Source organism: Chenopodium album, chromosome 8, assembly GCF_948465745.1.
Source record: "Chenopodium album chromosome 8, dcCheAlbu1.1, whole genome shotgun sequence".
Taxonomy (NCBI): domain Eukaryota; kingdom Viridiplantae; phylum Streptophyta; class Magnoliopsida; order Caryophyllales; family Amaranthaceae; genus Chenopodium; species Chenopodium album.
In genome coordinates this window covers 8680160-8705110 of record NC_137841.1, presented here as the reverse complement: position 1 = coordinate 8705110, position 24951 = coordinate 8680160, and the positions used below count along the sequence as shown (strand labels likewise).

The following is a 24951-nucleotide window of genomic DNA, read 5'->3' as shown; positions in this document are numbered from 1 at the left end:
ATATTTATAGTGGAAGTAGGTTAATCTTTTATAAATAGGAATAGTTGCATACATATATCAAATATTAAAGCATTAAATTAACTTTGAAAATAGGAATATTTGCATCGGAAGTACGTAAATATTTTTGTAAATATAAATAGTTGCATTGTGAATATGCAAATATTTTGATAAATAAAAATAATTACATGAAAATAGGTAAATATGAGAAAATGTTACAAATAATAATAATAATAATAATAATAATAATAATAATAATAATAATTTTCAAAAACGAGAATACTTCTGACCATCAAAGAGAAAAGTCAAAAAGGCAAAATATAACCCTCTTTCATGAACGAAAGGAGTAGTCCAAAAAAAATGCATGGTGAATTCATGTTTATAAAACCCAACCATTTTTCCTAGTTCCAATAATTTTCACGTTTTCTCAGCTTAGTAATTGTCACAGTAGTTCTCAAGCATGTTGTCACGTTTTCTTAGCCTAGTTCCAATAATTTTCACATTTTCTTAGCTGAATAATTGTTACAGTAGTTCTCAAGCAATCAAAGAACAGAGCAATACTATTTCATTTTGAGTCGTATATAAAAAAAATAATTATTTTATTCTTTTTGAGTAAAATTTTCTTTTCTTTTATTTTTACAGTATAAGCCCAATCATTTAAAAGAAAATAAAGGAAATTTTGTTATCAACTACCAATTTAAGCCTCCATTTTGAAAACAACTACCTTTAAAAAAAAATTATAAAACAACTACCACAAACTTATAAAAAGTAAAAGTAGCACTACCACTCTTAGAAATCCGACTAGAATCTTCGGAGAGTAGGTCCTAATTTATACATTTCCCTCCAATTATTACCATATGAAATTACATAATTACCCCTCATATTATCCAGACCCAATTATTTTCCCTTCTCTTCATTAATTTCCCACCTAATCCCTTTGTGCTCTCCCTCATCTCCATTATCAATTACCTCTGCTATTTCTTGCTAAATTTCTCATTCTGCTCAATTAATCTTGCTTTGACCTTGCAGCAAACAAACCTCTTGCTCGATTCAAGTTAGTAACTTCTGCCTTCATTAACTTCTTCTCCAACACAAGCTAGTTAGTTATGACCCTTTGCCATTCAACACAAGCAACTTTTTACCTTCATTAACTTCTTCCAGAATTGGTGTTGGTCCAAGAAGTCTCCAATTTAGGGGATCCCACAATAGCACTTAAGAGGAAAAAGATGAGCGGATTCATAAGATGAATTGGACATGATTCTATTCGCAAAAATCCTAGAAATACTTGGATAACAACCAGTTAATTAGCCCTAATTTGGATAAATTAATTCAATTTACCCCAAACACACAAAATTGTGAAACCCTAATTTCCCCATTTTCCCCAGTTTCAAGTCACTAAGAACCCTAATTCACATAGTATATTCTTAAATTGACTTAAATCTAAATACAATAACCTAAAGTAGTGTTCTAAAAATGATTCCTCTTGCTCAATTAGTGAAATTAATAAGGAAGAGATTTGCTCAATAAAAAGTTTTTGGATGGGAGCTCTGTTGTCAAAGAAATAAATATTGGAGGGAAAAATATAAAGTCAGCCCCACTCCCCGGAGATTCTAGCCGGAAATCTAATAGTGGTAGTGCTATTCTAACTTTTTACAAGTTTGTGATAATCGTTTTTTAAAAAAAAAGTAAAAGGTAGTTGTTTTCAAAGCAGATGTTTAAATTAATAGTTGTTAACAAAATTTCCCAATTATTTTTTTTTTTTTTTTAAAAAAAAACACTTCACACATCAACCAAACTTTTAAAAGTAACAAAACTTTTATTCCATATCAGATAAATGAGATATTTACAATACCTCTTCTTAACAATGATATTTTCTACTCTATTTTATATCAGTCTTTACTTTGTATCAAATAGCCTATCACATCTACTATTTCTCTCGATCCTTAAAAAAATGAGCCAACTAAGGGTTTGTTCTGGTTTATTGAACTAAGCTTAGCTGAACTGAATTGTTTATGAGAGAAAGAAATTGGAAACTAAACTGAACTAAATTAAACTGAAATTAAGCTGAAGAGAATAGACCCTATGATAGGAAACTACTTGTAGTTAGAGGTGGCTAGTCAGCCGGGTTCGACCCAGCCCACGCTGACCCGCACAGCTTGTGGGTCAAATGGGCCCAACCCTGATCCGACCCAGCACAACCCGTCTGCAAAGGTGGTTGTGTTGTGGGTCTAAAAATTGTAGCCCAACCCATTTTGACCCAGCCCATTTCGACCCAAGTGATTTGGCCCAACCCGTTCAACCCACTTTGACCCACATGAATCGACCCACCTAACCCACGAACCCACCCAATTCGACCCATCATGCACGGCCCACCCAACCCACCAACCCGCACAACCCACCAGCCCACACAACCCACCAACTCGCATAACCCACCCGACCCACTAACCCGCATAACCCACCAGCCCACCCGACCTACCAACCCGCATAACCCGCCCAACCCGAAAGTCAATGGACTAATGCTTCTTTTGTTCGCGATGTTTTAAATGCTTTTGATAGTGCAACTCATATTTTCTCTATATCTATGATCCTAACACTCATTTAGTTGTAATTGAGTGTGTTAAACTTGTTCACACCATCGAAGAGCATACAAAGTAGGAGTGGCAATTTGGGTCAGTGGGTCAGTTTCGGGTCAGATTTCGGGTTATGCTTAGAAATAATTAAAAATAGTGTAAAACTTAAAATTTAATGTTGGTCGAATTCGGGTTTGGATCGGGTCGGGTTCGGGTTTCTCTTAGTAACTTCGGGTCGGGTTCGTTCGGGTTATCAGGTCGGGTAAGGGATCTCCAGCCCTAATACGAATATTGATGAACTTCGTCCCGTTCTTGATAGCATGAAACGTAAGTGGCATGCTTATTTTAGTGAATTTCCAATTATTTACGGAATTGCTGCTATTCTTGACCCCAGTGTCAAAGCTGAAGGTTTGGAAAATCTTTTAGAATTTAATTATACAAGTTTAGGTATTGATTATGATGTTAGTGAATATATTAACAAATGCAAATCTGTTTTGGGAGACCTTTATGATCATTATGCATCTATTTATGGTTTTGATTTAGCAACACCAACTAATACTAGTACTTCCGATTCTAGATTTGGTTTTCTTGATAAAGTTATGAAAAAATAAACACAAAGCATCTACATCATTCTCATCATCATCTTCTTCAACACTTGCTATAAATGATTATTTGTCATATCAACATGAGACCAACAACAGCTTTCAAATCATAAAATGGTGGCAAAAACATCAAAAAAGCTTTCCTATATTAGCAAAAGATATACTTGCAGTTCCCGCTTCATTTGTTGCTTCCGAGTCTGCTTTTAGTGCAGGTAGACGAAGAGTGTTAGATGAAAAAAGATCTCGCTTAACTCCGGAAAGCATTCAAATTTGTGTTTGTAAGAAAGATTGGGATTAAGCTGAAAGAAGAACTCAAGGTTTAAAGCAAGACGAAGACGATGAAGATGATCTTGTGATGATATTGGAGTCGTCAACGGATGATGCAGCTTCCGGGGATCATGATGCAACAAACATGGGTGGCTAGAAAAGTCTTAATCAGGTACGCTAAGAACTACGTGGGCTTTGATTCTTTCGGGATACGTAGGCAACATATTTTTTGAAAATTAGAATTTAATTGCAAAATTAAATTTTAATTTTCTAAAGATAGGTCCAAGCCCCCACCCCCCAAATTCCAAAATAAGTACAATACAAGAATTAGAGATGGCAACGGGTCGGATCTGGACCGGATCCGACTGGATCCAAATCAAGATCCATATCCGACCCGGATCCGTCGGGTATCAAAAATAAGGATCCATATCCAAATCCGTTGGATCCTACGGATCCGGGTCCAAAATGGGTCTAAAACAAAGCTAGCAATTAATTCAATAATAAGATATAAAATAAACCAAAAACAAATTTAATTTACATATTTCAGTAATTTCACAATACTATAGAGTAGATGTACAATTCAATAATTAAATCAAATTTTCGTAATGTATTACTAAAATACCTTGAAATTATACAAGTGAACTAAGTAAGAAACATTAATTCATAGTAGTTTTTTAAAACAGATCTAAAAGTAAATAATCAACATTATATTACACCTATACAAGTAAAAATCATAATATATATCTAGCTTTTAATGGGCAAATCTAAACTAAGCTCTAAAGCCAGAGATGGATTCGCCACCACCCATCATCGACAGCCTAACGGAGCAACAGTGGCAACGGGAGCAGCAGTAGTGGCGGGTGCGGCAGCGACGGGAGCAATAACAAAACCAAACTCTCGCAGGTGTAGAGAGAGAATATTAGGGATAGAGAGAGAGTATGTGATCTAAATTTCGTTTTTTAAGAGATGTAGTTAGTGTACTTAGGGGATTGTAGTCTGTGAGGTAATTTGTGGGCTAGGCCTTAAGGGATGTGTAGGATATTTAGGGTTTTTAAATTTAAAACGGGTAAACGGATCTGGATCCGGGTATCACACTTTGATCCGTACCCAGATCCGTTTTTTCTCATAAGATCCTGATCCGATCCGGATCCGCGCGGGTTCAGATTTTGAAGATCCATATCCATGAAAACGGATATGGATCCATGGATCCGGATCGGATCCAGATCCATTGCCATCCCTAATAAGAACTATGTTGGCTTTGATTCCTTATTTTGGATATAAGGATACATAGGCATCTTAATTAAGAGCAAGCCTTCAAATTGTTAATTTTGTAAAAATTAAAACACCACACAACCCATTTAGCCATTTGGCCCACCTGACCCTAACACACGAACCCACCCGACCCTAACACACGAACCCAGCTCAACCCAAACACCTCGACCCACCCTTTGACCCAACCTAACCCACGAATCCACCTCGACCCACCCTTTGACCCACCCTAACCCACGAACCCACCTCGACCCACCCACGACCCGTCTAACCCACGAACCTAACTCTGGTGTGTCCAACTTCTCCGACCCAACCCACGACCCGGCCCACCCTACCTAATGTGTGTCGTGTCGTGTGTCATGAAACCCCAACCCGCGACCCACCTAACCCTAACCCGACTTGCATGGTGGACACCTCTACTTGTAGTTTATACTTTATAGTGTACATTTTTATGGGACCAATTTTGTGGCATAATATACCTCCATGTTCATGCCCTACAAATCCACAATTAATTATTTCAATAACACTCTGTTATTTCTTACTTTTTTAGGGTTTATTCTCTTCAGTTTAATTTCAGTTCAGTTCACCTTCAATTAGTTCAATTCAGTTCAGTTCCTAATTTTCTTTACTCATAAATTATTTATTTCAGTTCAGTTTAGTTCCTAATTTCCTTCTCTTATAAACAATTTATTTCACTTCGGCTCCAATCAGTTCACTTCAGCTCCAATCAGTTCACTTCATTCAGCTCAGCTCAATTTAGTAAATAAAAATAGATCCTTAATCATTGTAATAAGAAGCCACATGTACCGCTCTTAACTTTTCCTATTCACTGATACCACATGATGTTCGTGAGGAAGTCTCCACGATTCTTCGTTCTTGTTTTGTATTTTTATTTTCACACGTCGTTTGCACAAAGAATGAAAGACAAATACTAAACATTAGTCAACACAGTCAATTTATAAATGTTACTTTTTCTTATTTTATTACTTATTAGATGGTTCGTTGTTGGTTCCTTACTTCCCTGTTTATGTCATAAGCCCCAAGCTTCATTGTACAAATCCAAAATCCGACTAGTCGATGTAATTGACCAACACTTTTACGGTACTCATAAACAACTAAATAAATGCATTTCGGTAATTAAAGTAGAAATTTTAGCCCTGTCCGAATTGGCTGAATCTTATCGTCAATACGTCATGTTTATAACTCTCTCTTCAAATAAAACAATGTCGAAAAATTATATCATACGAACTACTCCATAACATCATTGTTATAAAATACTTGTAAGTACTCCCTCTGTTTTTTGTTTATATTTATTACTTGTAAGTACTCCCTCTTTTTTTGTTTATATGTATTAGTTTAATCGGTACATTTGTCGAGACACTACTTTGACCATTAATATTTTTACTTGTGTATTATTAAAAATTGTAACAAAATTATACTCCGATCCCTCCGTTTCCAAAACTTCGACCCTTTTGGCCTAATTTTAATCCCAAAATGATCAACCCATTTGCTATAAAATACCCACCAATTTACAATAATATTTGTGCAAATTAAAATGAGTTTTCCCATATAAAATTTTGTTTTTTCATGTATTTTTAATATTTTATCTCTCTATTTTTTTTTTACAAACTCCATGTTAATTTATCTTCTCAATAAGTTTTTATTTATTTTTATTCAAGTTTCTTAATAACCGCACAATCAACCCAAAAGGGTCGAAGTTTTGGGGACGGAGGAAATATTATGAAACTAGACATTATGACAAATCTAACGATATATTATATAATAACATCTATTTATTTCTTAGAGGTGAAAAAATTAAGTCAACTATGATATGTGAATAGTACAATTATTAAAATGACGCATTAAAAAAAAAACAGAGGAGTAATAAGCTAATACTCCTTTAATCCTAAAATAGTCAACCTTTTTAACTTTTTCGCTATTTATAAACCGTACAAATTCAATATTGGTTTTTTTTAGAAATATAATGGCTGCCCAACTATTGTAATTGGGTCAATACTAGTTTTTATTAACAAATTAGAATCAAACTTTATTATAAAATATATTGTTAAATAAATACTCCCTCCGTTCCTTATTGATAGTTCTCTATGGACAATTTTCACAGAATTAATAAACATAAATAAGTAGTAAAATTAAATTGAAAAAATAAATTTACATTAGATATGCAAAAAAGTTGAGAGAAAGTAATAAAAGTATATGAAAAAAAACAAAATTTACATGGAAAAGTTAAATTTGCCAAATATTATTGCAAATTAGAGGAAATTTTGGTAAAAAACTAATATTATTAGTTGTTCGAAAATACAAATGGGATGAATATTTTGGAACTAAAATTTAGCCATAAAGAACTATCAATAAGGGACAAAAAGAGTATTAAAAATGTATTACTTGTAAAACAAAGCTTTATAATATATGGAGTATCAATTTTTTTTACAATTTTTACTCCGTATTAATATCTAATCATATACACCGTCCTTTGTATATTTAAGGTTAAATTAATGTATTTCAAATTTAACTTATAAAATTCATAATTTAGAGATATAAGAGTAATATTTATTTATTTTGTACTTGTATCATCAAATGTATATCAACTAGATTATTTGAATGAGCCCCTTACCAAAATAAATAAATAAATAAATGAAACTCTTAAAAGTCCATCCAAACCCCACATGATCTTTTTCTTAACATTCTTTTTACAATTAAATTAGGGAAATGAACTCGCCTCTTCCATAATCCTACTGCAACACGCAACTCTTTATATACTTCGTACTCCGTATTTGGCTAGCTCCATCACTCTAAAAATTAAATTTGTGAGATCCTCTCGTACAAGACTTACTCGACTTGTAATCAAATATGGAAATGTTTTCATCACAATTTGGCTCTGGCCTTGCCGGTCTAATGTTCATTTGGACAATATACCGGCATTACCTCCCTCCCAAATTACATGAAGCTATTGAGTATTTCACTTCTCGTTATACTCACAAATTGGCTAGTTATTTCTCCCCTTACCTCGATATCACCTTCGATGAGTACTCGAATCGATTCAATCGAAACGAGGCCTACGACGCGATCCAAAGCTACCTCGGCGACAAATCTTCAACGGAAGCTAAAAGTATGAACGCTGATTATGATGAAGGTGCCAAGAGTTTGTTGATAAAATTGGGAAATAATGAGGAGATCATGGATGAGTATAAAGGTGTTCAAGTTTGGTGGTCTTTTGTCAAACAACATGTTGAACAAGCAGCTATCTCTTACTTCAGAAACTCCAATGAAAAAAGGTTCAAATCTCTCCATTTTTCAAGTTTATTTTTAATTAGTCATTCAAGAATTCATGATATATACATTAATTAAATTAATTAACATCTCTGTTTTATTTAATTTGTGTCTTAAAGAGTTAAGAATATACCTTTTTTTTAGCAACATTTCTCTGTTTCATTTTGCTTCCTATTTTGATCGAAAAGTTGAGGGATTAGTTTATTTTGTTGCTTTTTGATTGCAACCAAACCAATGAACCAATCATTTTAATATCTTCTTTGTCATCCCATTTCTATCCAATGGTTGAAGTATGTCGAAAAGTTTTGGTTTTATTTTATGAAAAGTTGCTTTACACGACCAATACCCCCCACAGTTGCCATTTCGGCTTGAGTTGATTGGTTAAACACTTTGGGAAATTGGGGGAAAATGGTAAAATATTTTCGTCCTTTAAGTGAAATTAAAACCGACCTTAAAGGGAATGTTAGATACCACAGTTTAAAATGATTTAAACCGCCATTATTTAGTGTAAATGGACAATTATGGCCTTAGTATTTCACCACTATCTTCCCTCTTGCCACCAATTATTAACACCTCGACATCACCACCCTCATTGACAACTAACACCACCACCACAATGAACGGCGATGACGACCACCACCATGACCAGTGATGACCACCACTCTGACCAACGACCCACCACATCCCCCTCAAAGACAACCCACCACCTTCCCTCTTTGCGGGAAAGTGGTGCTTTTTTTTTTCTAGCAACCGTACCAATCGAAACCTAAAATCGGTTACCGAGTATGGTAACGATTTTGGGCTCCAGTTACCATGAAATCGGTTAAGGTCAGCTCTGGTTATCATGCCCGGTAACTGGAGCCCAAAACCAATTACCATGCGTGGTAACCAAAGCCCAAAACCGATTACCGTACCGGTTACCATGCACGGTAATCGGTTTTGAGCTCCAGTTACCACGCACGGTAATTGATTTGGACTCTAGTTACCGCGATTGCCAAAAAAAACCACCACCTCCCCCCTTTGGCGTGGGAAGGTGGTGGTGGTCATCGCTAGTCGGAAGGGGTTGTGGACTTGTGGGTCGCCGGGAGAATAAAGGGGTGGGTGAACTAGTAAGGGTACGATTGTCCATTCATACCAATGTTTGCGGGGATGATCATTTTTGTTGGCAGTGTTTAAAAGCAACATCTATGTCATTGTTTCGGTTTGTTCGAGTGACAAATTTCTAACAGCAAAACTAATGCAAGTATATTATTTGTTTGGTTAACTTTCACAATATCAGAAATTTATAATTCTCTAATTTTTTTATTATTAACTTTATATTCTCAAAAAAAAAAAAAAAAAAAAAAAAAAAAAAAAAACCTTTATATACTAGTCGTCAAAACATACAAAAAATTTTGTATACACCCGGTTTACACTAATTTTACTGTACATCGAGCAGTATAAGGGTAACTTTTACCTAATTTTAGGGTAACGTTTTGCCTTTTTTTTTAGTAACTTTTAACATAATACAATTTTTATATAAATAAACAATATGAAAAGTTTTATAATGGTAATTTAATTACATTTTATCACAAATAATTGATTTTTAGTCATTTAAAATGTGATTCTTTACTAATAATTTTTATTTGTATTAGATTACTTTTATGCATATTGGGGTAACTTTTATTTATTTTAGGGGTAACTTTTGATCAATCTAGTCTATCTTTATAGTTGATGTACAATAATTATTGTACACCCGATTTTTTTTAAAGTTTGTACAAAACATATACGAAATATATTTGATAGAGTAATATAAATCTGTCCTAAAATTATTTATCAAGTCATATGAGTGATCTAATATTCTTTTTTTTTTTTTTTAATTTATTCTTGAAACATAGTGATATAATATTCTAATCACTAGCGTAGTAAGATTTAAAATTTGTAAAAAAAATTATCAAGTCATTTTTATCTCTTGAATGACTTCATTATTTTACTAACAAATGTTGAATTCAAACAGACACTACACATTGGTGTTTCATGCCAAGCACAGAAAGTTTATAATGGACAAGTATCTACCATATGTTCTAGAGGAAGGCGAGGCCATAACAAATCGAAACAGGAGGCGAAAGCTGTATACAAATGATGATGATGACATGTGGCTTAACTACATTGATTTCAAACACCCTGCAAAATTCGGGATGTTGGCAATGGAGGAGGATAAGAAACAGATGATCCTCGAGGACTTACAATGGTTCAAGGGCGCGAAAGACTACTACGCGCAAATTGGAAAGCCATGGAAGCGGGGTTACCTTCTATATGGTCCCCCTGGAACAGGAAAATCAACACTAGTAGCAGCCATGGCTAATCTCCTAGACTACGACATCTACGATCTTGAATTGACATCAGTTAAAAATAACAAGCAACTGAGAAGCCTATTAATCGAAACAACTTGTAAGTCCATCATTCTGATTGAAGATATAGATTGTTCATTGGACTTGACAGGACAAAGAACAGAGAAAAAAGAAGGAGGTGAAGAAAAGGCTGGCGAAAAAGACCCTTTGAAGGATAAACCTGCAGGAGAAAAAGAAGTGAAAGACAAAAAGAAGAAAGGAAGTGAGGTAACTTTGTCTGGTTTACTAAACTTTATTGATGGAATTTGGTCAGCTTGTGGAGAAGAGAGGATTATTGTGTTTACGACTAATCATGTGGACAAACTCGATCCTGCTCTAATTCGGCCTGGTAGAATGGACTTGCACATTGAGATGTCTTACTGTCGATATGAAGCATTCAAGATGTTGGCTAAGAACTATCTACGGCTTGAATCACATCCTTTGTTCGAAACCATTGGGGCGTTGCTAGAGGAAATAGATGTTACACCAGCTGATGTAGCCGAAAATATTATGCCTAGATCAATCAAAACTACTACTGCCGAGGATTGTTTGAAGAAATTAGTTGTGTACCTTGAGAAGGCAAAGCAAGCAAAGAAGTTGAAATCTGAGCAAGAACTTGTGTTGGAAGGTGAAGAGAAGTTAGCATTGGGGGAAATATCTGGTGAAAAGAAAAACATGTGAGAGATTAACATAAATTTATTATGAGTTAATCATTTGTATTAATTTAAGTAGTGAACAAAAATCATGTAATCGTCAAGTTGATTTGATAATCAATTACTACAGAAAATAAACGCGGTGAAATCAAATCAAATGTAACAAGTATTCAGGGCCGTTTTTGACTTTTATGAGGCTATGGGCAAAATAACAATTAGGGGCCTTGTGAATTTAATCATGCAATATGCACTAAAAAGTGATTGCAAATGAAGAGTACTTTTTATTAGGCTATTTATGTTATATTTCCTACGATTTTTTTTTTTTTTTTTTTATTCCAACTTTTAGAATTCAATCTTATTTACTTACACTCCTTTGATCATCTTTTGTGATTTATAGGTTGGAGAAATTATAATATACCTGTGACATCTTGTCAGATTTTCTTCGAAATATACTTTCATAGTATCAACCTTTTATATAAAATACCACGTATAAGTTATAACATGTGCATTGGCATGGCAAGCGTGAAACCCCCAACGTTGCGACGTTGCGATATATTGTGACAAAAATAGAATAAAGGAAGTAAAAATTAATAATCAATTTCATACAAACAATACTACAAAATATATACTCTAAATATAGCCAATAGGTTTCGAAACCATGTAACTAAATTCTAGGAAATACAAAACAAATCTACACCATTGAACCACTTAGAGCCTGCTCACATTTACTTAATTTCAGTTCAGTTCCGTTAAGCTCTAATCAGTTCAGTTCAGTTCAGCTCAGCTCCAATCAGTTCAGTTCAGTACAGCTCTTAATTTTCCTCTCTCATAAAATATTCATTTCAGCTCAATTCAGTTCAGTTTAGCACCAATCAGTTCAGTTTAATTCAGCTTTAATCAGTTCAGTTCAGTAAATGTGAACAGACCCTTAGTTAATTTTTTACAGATTACAGGGAATTAATTTTTATGCATTAAGTACTACGTATATAAACTTTTGCATAAACAACTTTTTTTTTTTTAAGAAGTCCTGAAGATACTAATTTTCATTAGTTAAAGTCATACGGTTTTTACAATTGAGACTAGTGAGATTAGACACCCTGACATCACACTTGAATTTCGGAAGTTTGTCAATTACTCTAAACCCTAACTAAAAACTATAATATGCTATGAACCTTATTCTTATATAGTTAGTCGGTGACATAACCCCCTGTAAAGTAAGCTATCAATATTTACTAATGCCCTTCCAAACATGAAGAGTTTCTTTTTCACTCAGCCGGGCCCAGGTGTGGGCCGTGGGCCGTGCTGTGAACAAACCTTTTTAAAATAGGCACAGGCACGACACGAGCACGACATGCTGGGTCAGTTGGCCCATGGCAAGGCCTGCCGGCACGCCACCACGGTGTATATATAGGTCGTGCTGTGAACAAACCTTTTTAAAATAGGCACAGGCATGCAGGCTGTGCCGTGTTGTGGGCTAGGGTGTGCCAAAAATTGGCATGGCACGGCCTGGCACGAGCCACCCCAGACACGGCACGATGCCTACCTTTACTTCCTTCCTAAATTGTATTAAACAAGCTTGAACCCTCATTCACCTTTACTATTTCCTTTATAAAAAAATAAATTCATTGAGAATTAATATCTTGCACCTAATGAATTTGTAAAATAATTTTTTTGTTGTATACTAAATAAATTGAAGGGTAATAAACCTGCACTTAGCTATTCAGAAAACTCCCTCGAAAGAAAGGGCGAACCTACCTCGAGAGAAAGGCGAACCTACCACCACGCTTGTGGTGTTTCTCCGGCCAATATGGCTAACGAACTAGCTGAAAATACTTGAACTTGAACAATGAAGACGATGAGAATGAAATTGTGGACGTTGGTGCTGTGAATTCGGAGGAGTTGGAGGCTAGGGTTTTGCTTATGTTAGTCGGCAAACTCTTGACTAACAGAGGCGTTAACTTAGAGGCGTTCAGGTGAACAATAACCCAATCTTGGGGGATGGTGGGGAAGGTAGCAATTTGACCAATTGGAGCGAATACCTTTGTGTTTTAATTTTTCCATTGGCGAGACAAAGAGAAGGTTATGTCGGGTAGACCTTGGTGTTTCGAACAGAGCTTGTTAATCCTTAACAGTATCAATGGAGATGAACAACCTAATGATGTGACTCTTACCCATTCCCCTTTCTGGATTAGATTGGAGGATCTCCCCTTCAATTGCCGATCTGATGACCATGTGAGAACTATTGCTTCGAGAATTGGCGATGTAATTGAAATTGAAAATGATTTGTTGGGCATTGGGAAGAATCGAAGGGTGAAAGTCATGTTGGACGTTAATAAACCTTTGAGAAGATTTCAGAATGTTAAGAACAAGGAAGGCGCTATTGTTAAGATTAAACTGAAATATGAGCGGCTTCCTTTCTTTTGCTTTATGTGTGGAATCATGGGACACAGTGAGAAGGACTGCGTGAATGTCCCAGAGGAGATGCAGAGTCATGGGTTTGGGTGGGGGACATGGCTTAAGGCCTCTCCTAGAAGATGAAGAAAGACAGAGGTTGAAGAAGTGAAGGACTGGAGTGTGTCAAAGAAGCTAGTTTTTATACCAAAGTCTGAATTTGTACCTTTGTTGAGATCCCAAGAGAAGGAGGATGGGGATAATAATATGGAGGAGGAGGTGAATGAACTCTCCTTGGAGCGTACAAAGTGAGGGAAGGATATTTCTCAAGAGGGAAGGAATAAGGGGGTGAGTATGATATTGCCTTCTAAGGATAATGTTGTGCAAGAGGACTCATCAGGGATGGACTGTGATGATGACAGTAATGAAAATAGTTTCAGTGTTGCACCTTTTAATATAGGTGTGTCACAAAAGAATCTAGTACATGGCAGGAAGGTGAGAAAAAAGATAAAACAATCTCTCATAGCTCCTAAAGTCGGAGGAGGGAGCCTTGAGGTCTCTGAAACATGTGGACAGAAAAGAAAGAGCACGTGTGATGGTGAAGGGGACAGTGATGAGGAACTTGTAATTGGAGAAGCCTGTAAACGGAGTAAGAACAATATGCAGGATTCGAAGACTAATATTTTATTGACGGCGGTTGGCAATGACCAACCCCGTCAGGCATTATGAGCATTTTATGCTGGAACTGTCGGGGAATGGGCAATCCCAAGACAGTTCGTAGACTCTGCAAATGGAGTAATTTGATTGCCCCTAATCTAGTTTTTGTCTCGGAAAATATGATCAGTAAAGATGCGGCGGAAAAAGTAAAAGAAAAAATCGGTTTCTCGAACTCATTTGGGGTGGCTAGCCGAGGAAAATCTAGTGGACTTTGTGTTTTTTGGAGACAAGAGAGTATTGATTTTTCATTAATTGCATACTCTCAAAATCATATTTGAGGGGATGTAAAGAAGGGGGATGTGGTGTGGAGATTTGTAGGTATGTACGGATGGCCTGAAGAAGCTAACAAGCACCGCACTTGGGAGCTCATTGAGAAGTTATGTAGGGAAGCTCCGGGTCCGATTATTTTTGGCGGTGACTTCAATGAGCTGCTCTCCTATGAAGAAATACAAGGGGGAGCTGCCCGTGAAAGGCGTGAAATTGCCAAATTTAGAGAGACCCTTGATGTTTGTGAGTTGCGAGACTTAGGCTTTGAAGGCAAGTGGTGGACTTGGGAGCGAGGTAATACGATGCAAACTTGTGCTAGAGAGAGGTTGGACAGGTTTTTAGCTTCTCAATCATGGTTGCAGTTGTACCCTCAAGCAAATGTAGAACACTTGTTGCGATACACATCCGATCACACACCAATTGTGGTTCGATTTCATTAGCCGGCAAAAAGAAAGAGTAAACATCGAAGAAATTTTAAGTTCGAAACGGCATGGCTTCTTGATGTGTCTTGTGAGGCAGTAATTAAGAAGGCATGGGCAGCAGCTAGTACTCTTGATATGATGGGAAAGTTGGGTGTGGTGGGGAGAGATTTGATGGAGTGGAGCAAGAAGAAGTTTGACGATCTTGGGGAAAAAATTGTGAAGGCTGAAAATATCTTACGGGAAGTGCAGGGGAAGCCTATAACTCACGAAAATTGTATGAAATGCTCAGAGTTGGAGAAAACACTAGATGATCTCCACGCTAAGCATGAAGCATATTGGTATCTTCGCTCCCGTGTGCTAGAAGTAAGGGATGGGGACTGCAATACTTCTTATTTTCACCATAAGGCTTCACAAAGAAAGAAAAAAAATAGAATTAAAGGGTTGTTTGATGAAGGGGGTGTATGGAGGAAAGAAGAGGAGGAGCTCGAAAAGGTAGTATCGCAATACTACTCGAATCTGTTTTCTTCCTCGGAACCTGATGAGACTAATATTCATGAAGTGCTTCAACATGTGGAGGCTGTCATTTCTAGTGATAGCAACAGGGAGCTGCTACGCCCTTATACAAAGGATGAGATTTTCTTTGCCTTGCAAAAAATGCACCCATGCAAAGCCCCGGGGCCTGACGGTATGCACGCAATATTTTATCAAAAATTTTGGCATATTGTTGGTGACGATGTGTTTGGTTTTGTGAGTAGTATTTTGCATGGCTTTTGCTCCCCTAGTTATGTGAATCATACTAACATAGCTCTGATCCCGAAAGTGAATGATCCTACTCTTATGTTTGAATTTCGCCCTATTAGTCTATGCAATGTGTTGTATAAGCTAGTATCAAAGGCAATTGTGATACGGCTGAAGCAAATCCTCCCTGAAGTTGTTTCTGAGAATCAGAGTGCATTTGTTCCGGGAAGGCTAATTACAGATAATGCTCTCATAGCTCTGGAAAATTTTCATACTATGAAGCAGATGAGTCGGAGTAGACGGGGCACCATTGCCTTAAAACTTGATATGAGTAAGGCATATGATCGAGTGGAGTGGGGTTTTCTGCGAAAGCTTCTTCTTACTATGGGTTTTGGCGGTAGATGGGTGAATTTGGTCATGGACTGTGTGACGACTGTCTCCTACTCTTTTATTGTTAACGGTAGTGTGTGTGGGTCGATTGTTCCGAGCCGGGGTTTGAGACAGGGGGATCCCTTTTCCCCGTATCTTTTTATTCTGGTTGCAGATGCTTTCTCTCATATGCTTAACAATACAGTACAGAGAAAGGAGATTCATGGTGCACGAGCTAGTAGGAGTGGGCCTGTTATTTCCCACCTTTTGTTCACTGATGAAAGTTTACTATTTGCTAGAGCCAACCGACGTGAGTGCAAAGTTATAGTTGATATTCTCAACAGATATGAAGTAGCATCAGGGCAAAAAATTAACTATGAAAAATCGGAGGTCTCTTTTAGCAAAGGTGTTAGCGTCGAGCAAAAGGGTTTTTTAATGAGTACTCTGAATATGAGACAGGTGGATAGGCATGAGAAGTACTTGGGGATTCCAACGGTTGCAGGAAGATCAAAAAAGGCCATTTTTGCAGCACTTTCTGATAGAATCTAGAAGAAATTGCAGGGGTGGAAGGAAAATTTGCTTTCTCGAGCTGGAAAAGAAGTTCTCCTAAAAGCGGTTATCCAAGCAATCCCGACTTATCTGATGGGGGTGTATAAATTTCCTAGCTCTGTAATACAAAACATCCGATCAGTTATGGCTCGGTTTTATTGGGGACAAAAAGGAGCTCAACGAAAGGTGCATTGGAAATCTTGGGACTCAATGTGCACTCCTAAATGTTTAGGAGGAATGGGGTTTAAGGACCTCGAAATCTTTAATGATGCACTTCTCGGAAAGCAAGCATGGAGATTAGTTCACAGGGAGGATTCTCTTTTGAGCAAAGTTATGAAAGCCAAATACTATCCAAAAACGTCCTTTTTAGAAGCTTCTTTGGGTTTTGGTGGGAGTTTTTCCTGGAGGAGTGTGTGGAGTAGCAAGGCTTTAGTTAAGGAAGGAGTAATCTGGCGCGTGGGAAATGGTACGAATATCAATATATGGAAGGACCCATGGCTAGCGGATGAAGAATGGCGCTTTATAACTAGTACTCCGGTGGAAGGGATTTCTCAAGTTAGTGAACTGATTGATATGCAGCGTATGGAATGGAGAATGGAGGTTCTTGTTGCTAATTTCAATGATGGTGACCAAAACTGCATTTTGTCAATTCCGCTAAGTGTAAGAGCACCTCGAGACGTTCTCACTTGGGCTTTCTCTAAAGATGGTTTGTATTCGACGAAGACAACCTACATGTTGGGGAAGGGATGCAACTTTGACAATTTCCACCAAGCATGGGTGGAGATTTGGAGGATGGAGGCTTTCCCGAAGGTGACACATTTTTTCTGGAGGTTATGTAATCAAACTCTGCCAACTAAGGCTTTACTGAAGCAACGTCATTTGCTTGATGTGGGTGACTATCCTTGGTGTGGGCAAGAGGACGAGACAAGTGCTCACGCGATCTTTGACTGCATTAGAGTACAGGAACTGTGGGAGGACAGTGGATGTGGAGCTCTTCTGCTTGACAGAAGTGGCACCTTCTGTGACCTGTTGGAACGGTGGAAGAGTAAAGAGGTTCGGTTAGTTCAGAGAGCAGCATATTTGGCATGGATCATGTGGTTAGAGAGAAACCGAAAGGTTTTTGATGGCCAGATTACATCAAACAGCATCCTACTTGATAGGATGAGAAGATTAGCAGACGAGTATGGTACTTACAGCAAAAAGATTTTTGGGACAGCAAGCCGTAAGGGTTGTCGCGGCCCAAACAGATGGTCAGCGCCAGCAGCTGGTGTAACAAAGCTTAATGCAGATGCTAGCTTAACAGAGGAAGGATGGGTAGGCCTAGGTGTGGTGGCTAGAGATAGCAAAGGTGACGTTTTGCTGTCTCCAGTGCAAAGGGTTCGTGCGAGGTGGCCCCCTGAGATCGCTGAAGCAAAGGCTTTAGCCATGGCAGTGAAACTGGCTAGAGCTTACGGGTATGCTGATGTGGTGCTAGAGTCGGATTGTCAAGTTCTTATAAATCGATTATCGAAGGCTGCAATCTACTATTCTGATCTTGACCGAAGATATCCTATCTTTGAGCTGTGCTTTTAATTCTTTTACATGGTCACATGTCAAGCGCTCCGGTAATATTGTTGCTCATGAATTAGCTAAGCTTTTGCCCTTCGGGATTGAACAAGTTTGGATTAACCACTGTCCAAACGAGGTCGCCCCTTATGTACTCTCGGACATGTTGTCCCTTGATTAATAAAATTGCTCGATGCATTTCCCTCAAAAAAAAAAAAAAAAAAAATATGAAGGGTCCTATCATATTTGAATCTCAGCCTTCACGTACGGGTGAACTCAATCTTAATTAAGAAGCTAGCTATATTACTGTGAGGTGAGGGAAGGGTTAGTAGCCTCCCTCTATCCCCTAGTTTGCATATTTTTTGTTAGGAATGAAATCATCATACATCTAATATTAAATTAGTGTGTAGCTCGGACATTACTGCAAATTGCTAATAGCTAACCACTAGGCCTGTTCACGGATAGGATATCCAAAGACTCGGATATCAAAAATTGATATCCAAATCCGATTTGAAAAATTCGGATATCCGATATTCGGATATCCAAAATTTTCGGATCGGATGCTTCGGATATCCATTATCCAATATTAAGTAAAATTGTTATGATTACTTTCTAAATTTCACTAATTTTACCGTTTTTTTATCGCTAAGTTGTACAAAATATTTTAACAAAAATAGTAGTCCTTTTGTAATTAATATTATCATCAAATATATTAAGAATATTACAATAAGTTAATAATAAATGATTAGTTTTATATGAACAATTTAAAAATTATATTATTTTATGCTTTATATTTCGGATATCTTTCGGATATCGGATATCCGAAATTCTGAAAATTAATATCCAAATCCGCATTCGATATCTGCTTTTTCGGATCGGATATCCGATCCGAAATGAAAAGTCGGATCGGATATCCAAAAATTCGGATCGATTGCTCGGATTATCGGATTTTCGGATTCTCGGATAGTTTTGTACAAGCCTATTAACCACACTTACACAGACACACCCCTTTATCAACATTTTAAAATTTCTATAGCACATGCTAATATCTTGGTCATTGTAATGAAGCCACATGTAACGCACTTACCTTTTGATAATAATAACTCGTGATAGATTTCCGTGAGGAAGCACCAACGATACTTCGTTAGTTATTGCTTTATATTCGTTTTTCACACGTCGTTTGCATAAAGACAAATACTTAACACTAGTCAATTTTAGTCAATTATAAAAATATTAGTTTAACTATTTTTAATTTTTTTTTGGACGTTTCGTTGTTGCTTCTTTACATGCCTGTTTATGCCTTAAGCCCCAAGCTTTATAGTACAAATCCAAACATCGACTAAGGGTGACTTTATTTGTGAGTCTTGAGTGGAGTCTTAACTCAAGACTCACATACAAGACTATATAATTTTTGCAATAAAGTAGTGCAAGATTATGGGGAGTCTTGAGACGAGTTTTGGATTTTAAAACTCATCTTAAGACTCTACAAATTTACAAAAAGCAATCTGTTTTTTTTTGTTGGCCAATAAAGAGCTGCCAACTCATCAGCTCAAAAAAGTTGTTGATTTTTATAAAAGAAATAGATATATAAATAGTGAATCTGGAGTGAGTCTTGGGATAATGTGTTAAAAGTGGAGAAAGTCTGGTATGAGTCTTATAAATAAAAAATAATTTAACCTTAGTGGAAAGCTGACATGGTAGAGTCTGAATTAAGAATCTCGATCTGGGGATAAACTTACCCTAAGGGTCTGTTCATATTTATTGAACTGAGTTGAACTAAACTGAGTTGAGTTGAACTGAACTGAACTGAAATGAATATTATGAGAGAGGGAAATTAGGAGATGAACTGAACTGAACTGATTAGAGCTGAACTGAACTGAAATTAAGCTGAAATGAACAAACCCTAATTGGTGTCATAGATAGACTATATTCACACAACAACATATTTTCGTGATTAAAAAAAAAAAAAAAAAAAAAAAAAAAAAAAAAAAAAAAAAAAAAAAAAAAAATCTTTCAAAACAAAAATGTAAATATCCATTGGGGGATGCCCAGTTAATCTCTTTGATTGCTTTAGTGTGTCAATCTATTTTGCCAACTCAGCTTTTGGAGTTAGATTGTGATGACTCTGTGGCGCATATAGACACGTAGGCAAGTGATTTGTAAACGCCGCATATTTCCTCCATTGAAGCTACCACCGACACTTATTTCCTCCATTGAAGCTACCACCCGACACTTATTTCTTACATTGAAGCTACCACCGACACTACTATCTTCCGCCGTTATACCATCCACCAACACCACTACAAGCCGCCGAATTAAACAAAAACCCTAGGAATAAAAGGTGAAATTAAGGGCATGGTTAACCCCAAATGGTACGGGTGACCAAAAATATGGTGTGGGTGAGTAGTGGGTGGAGAATGGTCGAGATAGAAAGGTGGAGGTGGTGTTTCTAAGCAGATGCCATTGTTGAATGAAGGTAGCAAGCTTTGAGGAGAGGTAAAGTCGTTAACTTCGTGCCTTACGTGTTCAGCCAAGTCACCATCAACTTGGGCGTATGAACATGTCACATAGGTAAATTTACCAACGAATTCCCAATTTTAATGATGGAAATACCTAGGGTATCCCTAGATTGACATTTTAAAGCCATCACAGAGATAAACAGAAAATTGTTGATATCCATCCAACCGTCATTGTTATATATATATTTTTTATTTATTTATTTTTATTTTTTTTAATACTCATTGTTATATTTTCGTTTATCTTACTATATTCAAATAAATAAATTATCAAAATTATACTCATATTGTGTAATTTTGAATCATTGTACAATTGTACAAATATATAAATAACATCTTAGGGCCTGTTCTCATTGACTGAACTGAAATGAACTGAAATGAATATTTTATAAGATACGGAAATTAGGAGCTGAACTGAACTGAACTAAAATGAATATTTTATAAGAGAAGGAAATTAGGAGCTGAACTGAACTGAAGTGAACTGAACTGAGCTGAACTAAACTAAACTGAACTGAACTGAACTGAACTGAATTTCAACGTATGAGTTAGGCCCTTAGTAACAAAATATATGATCGTGTAATACTGATTTGCCTTTTACTCATATCATTATGTGTAAATTAATGAGATTTATAATTAGAGGTTCTTAATTTTTTGTAGCTAAGTTTAACTTTTTGATTTATGGCCTGTTCACATACGTTGAAATTCAATTCAGTTCAGTTCAGCTCAGCTCAGTTCAGTTAAGTTCAGTTCAGCTCCTAATTTCCTTCTCTTATAAAATATTCATTTAATTTCAGTTTAGTTCAACTCAGTTCAGCTCAGTTCAGTTCAGTTCAACTGAGTTCAGTCAATGAGAACAAGCCCTTAGTTAGTGTAGTTGGTTAGAAATTCACCTTGTAACCTAGATGTCTCAAGGTCAAATCCTTCCAACTGTGATACTTTAAAGTAATAACAAATTATTAATCTTATCCTTCAATTTCAGGTATGTGATCCGTAAATACTAGACCAAAAAACTATGAAAATAGGTCTAATGAGGGTTAATGTATAATGATATAAAAGGGATAAACCCCTTAAAAAGTCCGCCCCACACGGTCTTTTTCTAAACATTCTCCTTCCAAATTAGAAAAATATGAACTTGACCCTTCCACATTCATACTCAACATATATATTTAGCTCCATCACACTAACGCCTCTATAAAAATCATTTTAGAATAGTGAGAACGTCCCATACAAGACTTACTCTCGACTCATAATCAAAGATGGAAATGTTTTCATCACAGTTTGGCTCCAACATAGCTGGTCTAATGTTCATTTGGACAATCTACCGGCACTACCTGCCTCCCAAAATACATGAAGCAATTGAGTATTTCACTTCTCGTTATACTCAAAAATTGGCTAGTTTCTTCTCCCCTTACCTCGATATCACCTTCGATGAGTACTCGAATCGATTCAATCGAAACGAGGCCTACGACGCGATCCAAAGCTACCTCGGTGAGAAATCTTCAACAGAAGCTAAAAGCATGAACGCTAATTATGATGAAGGTGCCAAGAGTTTGTTGATAAAATTGGGAGATAATGAGGAGATCATGGATGAGTATGATGGTGTTCAAGTTTGGTGGTCTTTTGTCAAACAACATGTTGAATAACCAGTCATCTCTTACTACCGAAACTCCAATCACTTCTTTCATTTCATTTTAAGTTCTAATTTAATTATTAGTCAAAATTTTATGATATACTGCGTATAAATTCTTAAGAATATACTCTTCTTATGCAATATTGCTCTGTTTCATTTTACTTTCTTTCTTTTTACTCTGTAACAAAAAAAGTTCTGACAAAAATTGGTTAAATCTGGTGTAAAATGAAACAGATCGAGTTGTGGTTTATTTTGTGGATTTCTATTGCAACTGATAATTTATACTGTTCTTTAGCATCCTGTTCTATCAATGGTTGACGAAAATATAAAAAATTTATTGGTGTGTCAATTTGGCCAAAATTAGCAGGATAAATACTATAGAAAACAGGATCTTGTTAGATTAGTTGTTTACTTGTTTGGTCAATGTTCATAATATAAACGGATGATCAACTAACTTAGTCTTGAGAACATGGAAGTTTTTGTCAATACATGTGAGTAATCTAATCAACTAGAAGAATAAGGTTTTTTTTTTTTTTTTTTTTTTTTTTTTTTTTTTTTTTTTTTTCCACTTATCACAGTGATAAGAACTCTCATAATTATAGTATATCATTTTAGTGATTAAAACTTTCAAACAAAGTTTATGACTTGATAGATTGTTTTACTAACAATGTTGTGTTACTTGTTCATTCAAACAGACACTACACATTTGTGTTTCATGCCAAACACAGAAAATTTATTCTAGACAAGTATTTACCATATGTTTTCGATGAGGGTGAAGCAATTACAAATCGAAACAAGAAACGAAAACTATACACAAATGGAGATGATGGAGAAATGTGGGATAATTGCATTGATTTCAAACACCCTGCAAGATTTGGGATGTTGGCAATGGAGGAGGCTAAGAAACAGATGATCCTTGAGGACTTACAATGGTTTAAGGGCGCGAAAGACTACTACGCACAAATTGGAAAGCCATGGAAACGGGGTTACCTTCTATATGGTCCCCCTGGGACAGGAAAATCAACCTTAGTGGCAGCCATGGCTAATCTCCTAGACTACGACATCTACGATCTTGAATTGACAGCGGTTAAAAATAACAAGCAACTAAGAAGGCTACTAATCGAAACGACTTGTAAGTCCATCATTTTGATTGAAGACATAGATTGCTCATTGGACTTGACAGGACAAAGAACAGAGAAAAAAGAAGGGGATGATGAAAAGGCCGGCGAAAAAGACCCTTTGAAGGATAAAACTGTAGGAGAAAAAGAAGCGAAAGACAAAAAGAAGAAAGGAAGTGATGTGACTTTGTCCGGTTTATTGAACTTTATTGATGGAATTTGGTCAGCTTGTGGGGAAGAGAGGATCATTGTGTTTACGACTAATCATGTGGACAAACTCGATCCTGCTCTAATTCGGCCTGGAAGAATGGACTTGCATATCGAGTTGTCTTACTGTCGATATGAAGCATTCAAGATGTTGGCTAAGAACTATCTACGGCTTGAATCACATCCTTTGTTCGAAACCATTGGGACGTTGCTGGAGGAAATAGATGTTACACCAGCTGATATAGCCGAAAATATTATGCCTAGATCAGTCAAAGCTACTACTGCCGAGGATTGTTTGAAGAAATTAGTTGTTTACCTTGAGAAGTCAAAGAAAGAAAAGAAGTTGAAAGCTGAGCAAGAACTTTTGTTAGAAGGTGGAGAGAAGTTAGCATTGGGGGAAATATCTGGTGGACTGGTGAAAAGAACATCTTAGAAATAAACAACCAATGAAACTCGTCATTTTCTAAATATTGTTAAGAATTTTAGTTACTTTTAAGAGAAGAAAGAGGAATATTTTTATGATATAATACACCGTAATGAGAAGCCATTAGCTACTTGTAAACACTAGTCAATTATAGAAATATTAGTTTATCTATTTTATTTTAATGTTTTATGGACACTGTTCATTATATTGTTGCTTCTTTACTTGTTTATGCTTTTAGCCTTTTAGGCTTCTTTAAGCCCAAGCTTCATAACTTTCCTGTTTATGCCTTAAGCCTCGTAACTTTCCAGTTTATTCCATAAGTCTCGTAACTTACATGTACGTGTTTATGCCTTAATCCCCAAGTTTCATAACTTAGTTGTAACATGCCTTATTGCCTTAAGCCCCAAGCTCAATAGTACAAATCCGAAAACCGACTAGTTAGTCATTCATTTATACTGATTTACAATATGTATGTGTCAAAATGGTTGAATATCCTATCGTCATAGTTAAATAATACGAAGTAATTTTTTTTGTTCTTCAAATAAAACAAACTACAATATTATTGTGTCAATATACTTCGTATAAAAAACACTATACAACATAGTTACAAAAATTTAAATTTATGGTTTGTTTTGTACGGTCTTAATTGTTAGGGTGTAAATGACCCAAGCCGATCAATAAACTACTCGTGTTTAGGCTCGGTTGAAGCTCGTTTAGGTACGTTTATTTAATAAATGAGCCGAGCTATAACAAAATTTGAAGCTCGTTTAATAAATGAGCTTGACCACAAACATAGATATGCTCGTTCTGATAGATTCATGAACAACTCGTTTATTTATGTTCATGAACTACTCATTTATTTATGTTCATGGATTATTGATTTACTTACAATTGTTAATTTAGTTATTAAATTTATAATTAAGATTCAATTATTATGCTTATTTTGAAATTTTCAAATATCAAAAGTACAAAGCTCATTTATTAGAGAAGCTCGATTATTATTAACTTCGTTCATGAAAGACTCGTTAAATAAACGAGTAGTT

At 36.1% G+C, this 24951-nt stretch overlaps 2 protein-coding genes and 1 pseudogene across 2 annotated transcripts; all 3 read left to right on the top strand.

The window, feature by feature from the left end:
* The first annotated feature begins 7458 nt into the window (after positions 1 to 7458).
* LOC145641694 (AAA-ATPase ASD, mitochondrial-like) lies at positions 7459 to 11414 on the top strand. The gene is made up of 2 exons (XM_081692610.1): positions 7459 to 7998; positions 9990 to 11414. The coding sequence occupies exons 1-2, from the start codon at positions 7574 to 7576 to the stop codon at positions 11041 to 11043; spliced, it is 1479 nt and encodes a 492-aa protein (XP_081548736.1). The 5' UTR covers positions 7459 to 7573; the 3' UTR covers positions 11044 to 11414.
* A 1683-nt stretch (positions 11415 to 13097) lies between these two features.
* Positions 13098 to 13553, top strand: LOC145642712 (uncharacterized). The gene has a single exon (XM_081693886.1). The coding sequence runs from the start codon at positions 13098 to 13100 to the stop codon at positions 13551 to 13553; it is 456 nt and encodes a 151-aa protein (XP_081550012.1).
* Positions 13554 to 21704: 8151 nt separating this feature from the next.
* Positions 21705 to 24022, top strand: LOC145555809 (AAA-ATPase ASD, mitochondrial-like; annotated as a pseudogene).
* Positions 24023 to 24951: the final 929 nt, after the last annotated feature.